Here is a 12,374-nt window from a genome sequence, read left to right as displayed (position 1 = left end):
CATTGTTTCTGGAATTGAAGCTCTGCTAGGGTTCTGCTAGGGCTCTGGACGTTCCTTCGACGGCGCCGACAGCGCCCCAGTCAAGCTCATCTCGGAAGAGAAAAGATCGCTGCAGCGGCTCAGATCTGTAGTGCACCAGGGCCTCTCAATGGCTCAGCCGCAGGGGGGGGCGTCAGGGCCCTCCCCGTCGCAGCAAGATCCGGCGCAAAGCGTCGTCTTCGGGTCAGTGGACGGAGAGGTCCTGAACGGGGGGAAAATACCCCAGAACGGCAACAAAGGAAATGGAAATCGTAAGGATGAAGACAGCAATCCCCAGGAGGGTACTGAACAGCCTGAAGAAGGTCTGAAGGTCACTTCATCAACCTGCAGACCAGTTGCCAAGGAAAGACCGCGAATCGAGCTGCCAGGAGACATGATAGACAGAAGAATCGAGTTCATGCGAGATCATGCCCTCATCGGGAAGTTCATAGGGTTCTGGCCTACTGAGAAAGCCCTAAAGGGATGGATAGCGGCGAAATGGAAACCAAAGGGGGATGTTACGCTACAGCTCGGGCCGAAAGGTTTCTTCACAGCAATATTCTATTGCCTGGAGGACAAACACAGAATATTAGTGGGAGGGCCATACTTTTTCAACTCGGTCGGACTGTATCTGAGGGACTGGATCCCCAGATTCAACCCAGACAAGGAAGATCTAACCTGGGCGCCTGTCTGGATTCGGTTATACTCTCTCCCGGATGAATATTGGGAGGAGGAAGCTCTTAAAAGGATAGGAAATGGGGTGGGAGAATATATCAGAGCTGCGGAAGAAACCAAGTCTCGTAAGTACATCTCCTATGCCCGAATTTGTGTTTTTATTCGCCTCAATGAAGCTCTTCCAGAATCGGTCACTCTTGCGCATCGGGATGAGGAATGGATCCAGCCTCTTGATTATGAGCATGTTCCTTTCCGTTGCCGAAAATGCCATACCCTTGGTCATCTCTTCAGGGATTGTCCTCAAAACATCCAAAATAGCTTTCCCGACTCCTCTGATTCCCCTGCCCAGGATGGCTTCACCAAAGTCACCAGCAGGAAGCGTTCTCACAAAAAACCCCAAAATGGGTTCAAACCCCAGCCCTCCAAGTCTCATGGCCCAGTAACCAAGAACAGCTTTGACATTCTTGGCCAAGCCTCTGAGAATCCGCCTCACATCGCTGAAGCCAATCTTGATCACCCGTCCTCCTCGTCGCCTTCCCCTCCATTGCATCCCCCTCCCAAATCTTCCTCACCTGTCATCTCCCCCTCTATTCTCAAAAGGGACCAGAAAGGAGCTCCAGAGATCATCAAAGAAATGGAAGTTGACGGAAAATCGGAACGTCCCCAGGACTCAGAGATCAGCACTGAAGAAAGTGATCAAGTGCAAATCATGGATGTAGAGCCCGAGAGTATCGATCTGCACGGCTTAGACATCCTAGAGCTGGAACTAGCCTGTAAAAAAAAAGCATACGATGCAATACCAGAACTCCAACTCAACAAGCTCGAAATGGTCATTTCTCGAGCTTATTATCAAAGCCAACTTGGAATACAATCAGGCAGCCAATGGGACGGAAGTCCGCGCACAAAAGACACAAAGAAAAGAGGCAGAAAGACAGATCTGCAAAGGACAATAGAGATCGGGAAAATCCTGGTGGATTCAGGCAGATACGCACAGTTAACAAAGTACTACAAACCCTCTATCAACGGTTAATGATGAAACTGGTATCATGGAATATAAGAGGGCTTAACAGTCCCGGAAAACTCAGGATGTTAAAACATATGATAAAAAAGGAAAAGCCACAAATGTGCTTTCTCCAAGAAACAAAGTGTAACAGTACTACGCTAGGTAGCATACTTTCGAAAGCCTGGCCTGGTTGTAGATCGGTAGCAGTAGACGCCTCCGGAGCCTCAGGAGGTTTGGCAATAGCATGGAATACCCAGGCGGTATCCCTTTCTGATTTTCATGCGGCGCACCACCTCATTCAGGCGACCTTTCATATCTTGGGCACCAATATTTATGGTAATCTCTCAAATGTTTATTTCCCACAAGACACTGGAAGTAAGATAGCGCTTCTAGACACAATTGAAGCTCTTAGCAACAGCAGAAGGTACCCACTCTGGATAGTTGCCGGGGATTTCAACATGATAACTAAAACTGAAGAAAAGCTGGGGGGCAGGCGCAGAATGGAGCATGAAGACAGCCACTTCAAGGACTTCATCCAAGCAACCTCTCTCATAGACATGCCGTTTTGTAATGGCACCTTTACTTGGAGCAATCGCAGGTCGGGCAAACACCAGATCGCCTCAAAACTGGATCGCTTCCTCCTCTCTGACAATGCAGTCCACTTAGGAGGGGACATCACAGCAGCCATTCTTGCTCACTCGGGATCGGACCACTGGCCAATAGCACTACAATGGCAAAGGCCAGGTAACTCAATCAAACGACCATTTCGATTCGAAGGATTTTGGCTCACGCATCCTACTTTCAAGGATTTTGTGAAGACTACGTGGGCATCATTCACTCCCCCAGAAGGATCAAAGATGTATCAATTCCAGCAAAAATTAAGATTTCTCAAAGATCACCTGAAAAGGTGGAATAGGGAAACCTTTGGAAACATCTTCAAAGAGCAGCAAAAGCTCACTCAGGACCTGGAGACTCTTCACCAAAGGGTCATTGTGGCAGGACACTCGGAGGCCACCTTGGAGCAGGAACGCCTCATCCATAGCCAACTGGAGAACAGAAGGAAGCAGGAAGAAATTTACTGGAAACAAAAGTCAAGGATCAGATGGCTGAAGGAGGGTGAGCGTAATACAAAATTCTTCCACAGAACTACTGTTCAGAGAAGAATGCACAATCACATTCCCTTCATCCAAAAACAGTCAGGGGCAAAAGTAGAGACCCATGAGGAGATTGAAGAGGAACTCCTCAACCACTTCAAACAGATCCATCAAGAACAAAGAGAAGATCGGCGACAGGCCATACGCAAAATCACGAGCAACATCCCAAAAATCATTACGGAGGAACAAAACGAACTCCTAATGCGCCCCATTCTTCCTCAGGAAGTGGACGAAGCAATGAAGCAGCTCAAAGAAGGCAAGGCCCCGGGGCCAGATGGTTTTTCTACCACCTTCTTTCACTCCTTCTGGGACATGCTAAAGGAGGAGGTCTGGCAGATAGTCGAAGAATCCAGGGCAACGCGCTGGCTCTTGCCCTCTCTCAACGCCACCTTCATAACTCTCATCCCCAAAGAGGAGGACGCCATCACCCCTGACAAGTTCAGGCCCATTGCGTTATGCAATGTCATCTACAAAGTAATATCAAAAGTCATAGCAAATCGTCTCAAACCTCTGCTACCTGGGCTCATCTCCCCGGAACAGTCAGGGTACGTGGAAGGGAGGCACATAATGGATGGCATCCTGCTCTCTCACGAAATCATTCATTCCCTCAAGCACTCAAAGCAATCAGGTATGCTTCTCAAACTAGACCTCTCCAAGGCATTTGACAAACTAAGCTGGAATTACATTCATAACATGCTTTTAGCTTTTGGTTTCTGCTCTCCTTGGATCCGTTGGATCATGAACCTGATTTCTTCCACTCATTTCTCTATTCTCGTCAATGGCATCCCCTCCCGTCCCTTTAATCCTTCTAGAGGTATCCGTCAAGGGGATCCCCTCTCCCCCTTTCTCTTCGTCCTTATGGCTGAAGGGTTAGGGCGGCACATCAAGCAAGCCCTCCTTTCTCATCAGATCAAAGGCATCTCCGTGCATAACTCCCCTGCCACCTCTCACCAACAGTTCGTCGACGACACGATGCTTTTTGGGTATCCCTCTGCCCGTGAAGCCCACCGTCTAAAATCCCTCCTTCAAGATTTCTCGGAGGCCTCAGGCATGCACATCAATTGCTCTAAGTCCCAGATCTTCTTCTTCCATACTCCGCCCTCTGTCAAAACTGTTGTTTCTCGCATCCTGGGGTTCCCCGCGGCCTCTTTGCCCTCTAAATACCTTGGTGCTCCCCTTTCGGCTTCAGCCCTCAAGCAACCCGCTTGGCGTTCCCTGCTTGAGAAATTGGAAAATCGTCTCAATCTCTGGACTCACAGATCTCTTAATTTAGCCAGCCGAATCGTCCTCATCAAATCGGTTTTGCAGGCAATGCCTCTGTACTTGTTTTCTATTCTAGCTGCGCCTAAATGGGTTTTAAAAAGTATAAGAAACCTACAGCGCAATTTTCTATGGAGCAGCGCAGCTACCAATCGCAAATGGGCCCTGGTGAAATGGACCAATGTTTGCATGCCCAAAGAAAAGGGAGGCATTGGATTAAGGGATCCTGAACACAGCAATTCCATAATGAATGCCAAGATCTGGTGGCAATGGATCACTAGCCCAGATAAGCCTTGGGGAAAAATATGGACAGCCAAGTATGCCGGTAGTCGACCTCAAGAAGAACTCATCCGTTTCATTCCCACTGAAAAAGGTTCTACAATATGGAATGCGGCCAAGCAACACCACCAGCTAATTCAGAAGCACAGCTTCTGGGAAATAAGGAACGGATGCACTGCAAGATTTTGGACCGATGCCTGGAACCAACGGCCTAAACTCCAAGATATTCTTCACCCGGCGCTAATACCTGACGGCCTGGACCAGCAGCAGGAAACAGTTCACCAATTCTGGTCTTCAGAGATGGAGCATAGCTTTAGGAAATGGAAGAGGAGCGACCTAATTCTCCACAATGCAGACACTCAGCAGCAAGAAGAGCTCACGATCGAACTTAAGAAAAGAAGCATCAGGCAGGATAATGGCGGGGATATTCTCAGATGGGGATACCTACCCAAGGGGTCCTACACTACTACAGAAGCATACAGGTTGTTATGCAGCTTCCCTTCTCCCCCAGACCCTGTGTGGAGCAAAATATGGAAGCTAGGACCATGGCCAAAAATCACCTACTTTCTTTGGCTGGTGAGTCATAAAAAAATACTCACCTGGGACAAGCTCAGAAAGAGGAACTTCCATGGCCCCTCGATCTGTCTTAATTGCTCTCAAAATGAAGAAACTCTCCATCATCTTCTAGATACCTGCCCTCTAGCCAATCAACTATGGGACAAGGTCAGTTTCAGATGTCAAAAAAGTTGCAGGGGAGAAGGGGACATCATCAACTCCTTAAGACTCTGGCCAATGCAGCCCTACAACAGCAAGATCCTTAACCATCTTTGGAGTATTGTTCCGGGGATCGTCCTCTGGAATATTTGGAAGGAACGTAATCAGCGCATTTTCAAAGACAAGAAATCTCCTTTAGAGGAAACCTGGAACAGGATTCATAAGAACATTCAAGAGACAATGGCGCTTCAGGTTTGGACTAAGGATGACCTCCCCTCCACTGATAATGAGCACAACATTCTAGATAATTGGCAGCTGCAGCTACCCCTTGACTCTTTCAAGAGCAGTGCTCCTAATATCAATAGCAAGAACTGCTGTCAATGGGAAGCCCCTCCCAAAAATTCATACAAGCTAAATTTCGATGGGGCTTCCAAAGGAAATCCTGGCGCAGCAGGATATGGGGGCATAATAAGGGACTCTGAGGGCAAACCCACACGGATTTATTTTGGGAACATAGGGTGGGACACTAACAACTCAGCTGAGTTGGAAGGTCTATGGCAAGGCCTGGTGCAAGCAGGGAATCTCAACCTACAACCCCTAATTGTAGAAGGGGACTCCCAAATTCTTATCAATATGGCCACCCGTCTTCAGAATGGCTCGAATGCAAGGAAAGTAGCACCCAGTTGGAGGCTTGAAGCAAGGTTGAACGACTTAGCACAGAAGCTCAGCAATTTTAGAGCCATCTCCTTCACACACACTAAACGGGAGGGCAACAAAATTGCGGATCTCCTTGCTAACATTGGGACAGAGACTGATCACTCTCTCTTATCGGGAGACATAAATATCATTTCTAACAGGCAGCAGCTCCAGGAGTGCCAAAACCTGATCCTAGCAGAGGCTATCGCCCCGGATGCGGGTGTCATCGAGATGAACAATGGCGAGCCACATGCCGGGCATGGGCTGCCACGTGAAAGAGCTTGGGCCTTTAATGCCTCAAGCCGCCGAAACTTCAATACCGGAGAGGCCTCAGGGCATCCTTAATGGAGCCGCTGGCGGGGATGGCAAACCTACAACGGGCATTCAATGCAGGTCATTTCAATGGTAATGTTATTCGGCTTAAGTATGAGGATGGGAGGGAGAAGGGATCTCAACGCGTTGAAAGGAATTCACAGAGCGTTGAGTGTCTATGCCGCGAGCTGGTGGTTGAGAGTTGGGCCGAGGTTCGCTTCATACCTGCGTTTCCTGGACTGTGTCTGCGCTTATTTGAGTATTGTTCAATCCAAAATTGGGGACCGCAAGTTGTGGGGAGGGCTCGGAACCACTGCCGGACCACCTCTGCTCGGGAACAAAAGAAGGTGCTGGTGGTTATCATGGTGCGTGAAAGGATGCCTTGTCGTAGAGGCCCAGGGCGTGGAGAACCCTCTCGTCCCCCAACAGCGGACGTGCATCATCATTGTTGCTGCTGTTACTGTTATAGAAGAATGGGTGCCACCCCTATCCCGGCCTGTCAAGTTATGGAAGTTGGTAGCTCTAGTGGAGGGGAGCCCAAGCTCCCAGCATTTGGCTCAGTCATCTTCACACTGGGAAGCTCCGGGGATAATCCAGGAATTAATGCACACATCTCTGTGCTTTTCACCAAAATCCCAGAGGAGAACGAAGAAGAGTCGTCACTGGTCCTGGCTGAGGATAGCACTGCGAGCGGCAAGGGGAAGCTCCCAATGGGGGAGCCGTCAATTGCAGCGGAAAGCTCAGCGAGCGGCAAAGGGAAGCTCCCAGTGGGGGAGCCGGCAATTGAGGAGGGAAATTCTGGGAGAGAGCATTCTCATCCCCCCTCCCATCTTCGAGCTCCCGAGCAGCCTGACCCTGCGCAAAATCTTATGGCTATGGAAGAAGAGCCAGGGGAATAGCTCTCCGCGGCGCTCTTTTGCTTTTGCCTCCTTCTCTCAGCTCAGGTTCCAGGGTATGGACAATTTCAATTTTCTGTTCTACATGGTGGTCTGTGTTTTTCTTGTTGCTAAGTCCTGCACGCGGTCTCCACCGTCGCAGTGGGGATGGAGTCTTCTGTTGGGCACAAGCTTTATATCGTTGCCTGGTTTTTGTATGTTTAAGGTCATGCTTTCAATTTCTACAGTCTGTTTGGGTTACATGTCTTTTTGTAAGTGCCCCTGCGTGGGTCGTTATGGTGCTATTCTGGAAACTCTCAGCGTCTTGAATTTTGATATTTCTGAAAATATTGCCCTGCGAGGCAAAAATACAAGTCTGATAATGCCACCCATGGTGCCACAGTTGGCCTTGGGCAGCCAGCTTCTTTGGATGTAAAGTTTTTCTGTACATATTAATATAATAGTAGTTAGTATTGCCGAGAAAAAAAAAAAACATTAAACATTAACAACAACTTTCGACAATGCATAACATCATATACAATACAAAATATATTTTTAGGTGGAAACCCTTCTAGGAGAAAAACCACAAAACACTTTTTAATATATGTCTTAAAGATTACATCAATAGGAAGCTCCAACTTCCAAGATTCTCCAACAATGAATGGAAGGAGGCTCCAACCCCCTGGTTTTATTAGCTCTAGCTAAAAGGATGCACGAAGACCCTAATTTTATCAGGTCCAACTGGAAGGATGCTCCAACACCCTAGTTTTACCAACTCCAACAGGAAGGATGCTCCAACACCCTACTAGCATGAATCTGCTACCCTAGCATGACCCTTCCACCCTAAAATGTTCTTAGGATCAAACCTAAAGAAGACTTCAATATTTTTCTTGTACCATCCTAACACCCTTAATAAATAAAGATAAATTAGTAATATAGATTACACTGGTCACACTACTCAACCACTACACCTTATCATTGTGCTTCATAATCACTACTTCAATCACTATCCAACCAGCATTGTCAATGCACACTGTCACTACACTTCCATTGGTGTCCAAGTATCTTATCAAAGAAAAAAATCCTTTTATTGATAAATTAAATGGAATCTTAGGATTTCAACAATCTTTTCGTAGTTCTTTGGTTCTTTAGACAACTCCTTTGTCTCTAAAATTCTTTCACTCATGCTAGTAGTGTCTCAATACTTTTCATGACTTTTTAGGTGCAATTTGCATCTTTAATTCCTCATATATGATTCTCATTTAGCTTCCACCTATTTTACTTGGACCTTGTATAATTTATTATGTATCTTTACTAACTGCTTTGTGATTTATTTGATCCTTTCCCAGTTATCTTGGAAGCTAATCATAACATAGCCATGAAAGGTTGGATTATATGGTTTCCATTATTTTGATACTAGTTTCCTATATTAGTAATTTTAGAACCAATGAACATTAAAATTAAAGGGAAGATTATACCTTTTCACATATAACTCTATTTTGAGTAACATGGGAAGATGATTGGAGGTCCCCACCACACCAACCTAACTCCTACACGTCCTTATCTCTATAAAAATTCGATTTGTAACAATGAATCTCTCCAACATATTGGCCAACCCCTATGTTTTCTTTTTCTCCATGTTATATTTTCTCCAAGACGTTCAACATCCAACAATCCATTCTTCAAGAAAATATTTGAAGAACTTTTTCATTGCATTAGGTCTTTCCTCCTCCTCCTATAATTCATTAATATTTTTAATCACTATGTTTAAATTCTATCCTCTCACAATTTGAACTAGGAGGGAGGTATCATTTCAAACCTTTAACCAATGTTCCTTTTTAATATGGCAATGGCCTTAAATATTTACAAAAGTGATATATTTTTCCACATTTATCACATATAGAGTTAAAATGACATTATAACTTAGGTAAAAATGTCTTTTATATTTGATAGGTATACCTCCGAATAATTACATGACTCTTGAATATTCCATTAGCACTAGTTGAAATAAACTCTCACATCCTTGTGGTAAGTTTCATATAGGTCCAAATACATCATTGATAATTAGTGTTACCCCTCAATTGAAAATCATATATGGATGTTATTTCAAAATAATCTTCTTTAGGGGAATTTGTTAGGGGTACCCCCCAAATCCCTTATGTTGATTGGGAGGAAAAAAATATTTTCCTTTTGGGATTCCATCTATGACCTAAGGGCATGTTTGATATATTGGTTACCCCCTTGGTAGTCTTGTTCTTATAAGTACCCCTTAGCCAATTTCACAGAATATTTCCTTCTTTAACTTTTTGGAAGGGATCATCTTCTCTCATGTTTCCATCCCCCTAATCCTCATTCTAGGCATTCCTTCGTTATTTAATTTTATGAGATTTGAGATGGTACCCTTTTTTGGTAATAATATGAGATTGTGTCTCCTCATCATGCTCCTTTATCAATGAAATGTTTTTTTCTAAAATCTCATTTGTTGATGAAACGTTTTCTTTCCATATTTACATGGGTTGATAAATACTTTTTGTTTCTCTTAAATAAAATCCTTCTTTACTATACCTTGCAATTTAATATCCATAAGATAGGGGGTCATACCTTCTTCCTAAATATTCATATCAACATCCCATGTCTTCCTTCCCTCTAATTTTTCTCTCCATGATGATTGTTGTTCATTTAATATATAAGGATGAAAGGTGTTCCCTCTATCACCTCCTACCTCTTTATTTATATCCTAGTTCCATATCGAGCTTATCTTTCAACCCACTAATCTCTTTAGACAACTTGTGATATCTATCTTTCTCATCATTATGCATATAATTAAATAAACTCATTTTTTCTATTTTGTTTACATCTCTAGGTTTACTATGAAAGAGGGTTTAATCTTCTCCATTTTACTAGAAAAAACTAGGATTTGAGGTTATTGGGGTGTCTCTCCAAATATGCTTAAGGAGTGTCTACCATAACCTTAGAGGACAGGACTTAGGTCTACACCATCTAAGATATCTTGTTTTAACATTTTGGGATAAACATGCTTCACGTTTATGTAGGTTTTCACTACCCACATGTACAAGATTTTTTTATAGTGTTTCTAATATCTATCTAAACTACATACCCCTACTTTTATGTCTATCCAATCTGGAAGGGCATATCCTAGATATAACTACACACTTTACTTTTGCATTGAAGTAATTTCCATTCTACTAGTTTATCATCCATCACATTTAATCTATCTAACTTGTACCCAATATCCTTGAAACTATCCAAATTCCATAGTTCTAGAGGGAGATTAGGAAAATTGACCCATACCATAGCTAGGATGGTTTTTCCTATTAAAGGATCAAATATTGGATTTGAATAGTTTACTAAAAGTAGGGAATTTTTATTGAAACCAAACTTGTTTTCCTATTTCATCCCTTTCCACCCATATATAAATAAGAAATTCATGTATCCCTTTTCCATTAAGAAGAATTTTGGAGAATACCCCAACTACATTTCTATGTTTTGTCTATTTTCTATTATAGTCTTCCCCTCTATCTTCCTTGTAAAAAAGATACGATTAAAACCATCTACATACACAATTGGATTTTCATATGTATTTCCTCTTAATCTAGAAATATTTTCATTCTTTCTTTCTTTAATTTAAAAACCTTAAATCTCTTCCATTTCATGATTTTAGGAATTCATTCCTCTAGAGGGATAACCATTCTATTATCTTTACCTTCCACTCCTTGTTTACTAAACACCCTTATATCTCTTGAATTTAAATTTTGAGATTAAGGGGAACCATTCAAGGTTCAATATACTCATTAAATGTAACATTCTAATTCTAATACCTGTAAATTTTAATGTAATTGTACACATGGTTAATAGCCTACTGAGCCAATAGGTTTTAGGATATAAACCTTGTAATGATCAATATGGTTGAGGGTTTATATTTTTATATGGTACATTGAATTGTTAATAAGAAAACATCATTGGCTTGTAAGAGGTTGGTGGGAGAGTCATCTCACCTATTTAGGATAAAACAGGCTAAGAAAAATCATTTTGTGAAGAGTGAAAGTCAATCGGGCATGGGAGAAAGGAGAGGGAACATGAGTTTATAAGAATATGTTTATTTTTGAATATAAAGAAGAGAGAAAAAATAAAGTTTTGGTGTTGCAGAGGGGGTAGCCATCGATATGTGAAAAAAACCATGAAATGATGGTGAAAGTCATTTTGGGCGCAATTACAATTGGATTTCTTGGAGCCACAGACTAAGAGATTCCTAGTCAGTCTATGTTGGATCCCTGGAGTGGATGGATACCATTTAAGGGACTATGACAAAAATAATAAAGTCAAGTTTCATCCACGAGGTTGTGAAAACTAATGGAGAAGAGAGATAGGTGTTTGAAATTTTAGTTGCAATAAATATTAACAATAGAGGTAAGTCGTGTATGCTAAGAATTAGACTATGTAATAGAGGTAAATTGTATGCCGAGAATTAGGCTATGTACTTGTAAGTGGATTCCCTATTGAAGAAATTTTCCTAATATCCTTAAGAAGGATAATGTGAGTACTTTTGTGGTAGATGAAAATTTGATTATGTTCCTATAAGTGAATTTCATATTGAGGAGATTACTCAAGAGCCACAAGAAGGTTATTATGATCACTTTTGTGATATATGGGAATATTTTGAATCCCCGATTAAAATATTTCTTAGATAAACTTACACCAGATCCCTAGAGGGAAGTGGAATAACTTGAAGGGATGTGTGCTATCTAAGGGGATCCCATTCCTTAGGTTATGTAGGCTAAGGGGGAAAGATAGGGGGAAATATCACTAGTCAAATGGAATTTCTATATGAGTTAGTAATCTAGGTATTAAGTTGGGCTAGCCATGAGGTTCAATATTTTTTGTGGACTTAGAACCTACATCTATTGAAAGATGGAATAGTAGAGCCTATGGTCAGGAGGAACATCCCATATATGGTTAAATATTGTTCTGCAGGCTTAGGCATGACTCAACAAAGGAGTTTGGTTTGTTACATCAAAGGCTAAGGGATTTTATTCAAATATGAAAATAACATATTAGTTTATGCTTAGACATGATTCGATAAGGGTATTGGGGTATGTTACATGAAAGGCTAAGGGATCTGATGCTTCCCAAATTCAACCTACCCATAGTACCTCCCAAACACCCTCTAAGATTCGATTACCTCCATTTCATTTTACATTCCCCAATAAATGTTGTTTTTATTATTGTTTTTATGCTTTTAACAAACTTTGAGTGCTAAGGTGATTATATATCATTATTAAGCATTATTTTCAGTAAATCGATCTATATTTTAAGTGTAATTGACCACCTAACTCCTTTGGGACACTGCAGTTTCTTTGCCTAAGCTAC

General features: G+C 42.6%; 1 protein-coding gene across 1 annotated transcript; it reads left to right on the top strand.

Moving 5' to 3' along the window:
- The first annotated feature begins 1,815 nt into the window (after positions 1-1,815).
- Positions 1,816-6,144, top strand: LOC149159163 (uncharacterized). The gene is made up of 2 exons (XM_089434210.1): positions 1,816-2,682; positions 2,893-6,144. The coding sequence occupies exons 1-2, from the start codon at positions 1,816-1,818 to the stop codon at positions 6,142-6,144; spliced, it is 4,119 nt and encodes a 1,372-aa protein (XP_089290336.1).
- Positions 6,145-12,374: the final 6,230 nt, after the last annotated feature.

Source organism: Pinus tabuliformis, chromosome 5_2 (assembly GCF_031772625.1).
Source record: "Pinus tabuliformis cultivar Carrire ecotype Pingquan chromosome 5_2, CPIR1, whole genome shotgun sequence".
Lineage (NCBI taxonomy): Eukaryota > Viridiplantae > Streptophyta > Pinopsida > Pinales > Pinaceae > Pinus > Pinus tabuliformis.
This window is presented reverse-complemented; position numbering and strand designations above follow the sequence as displayed.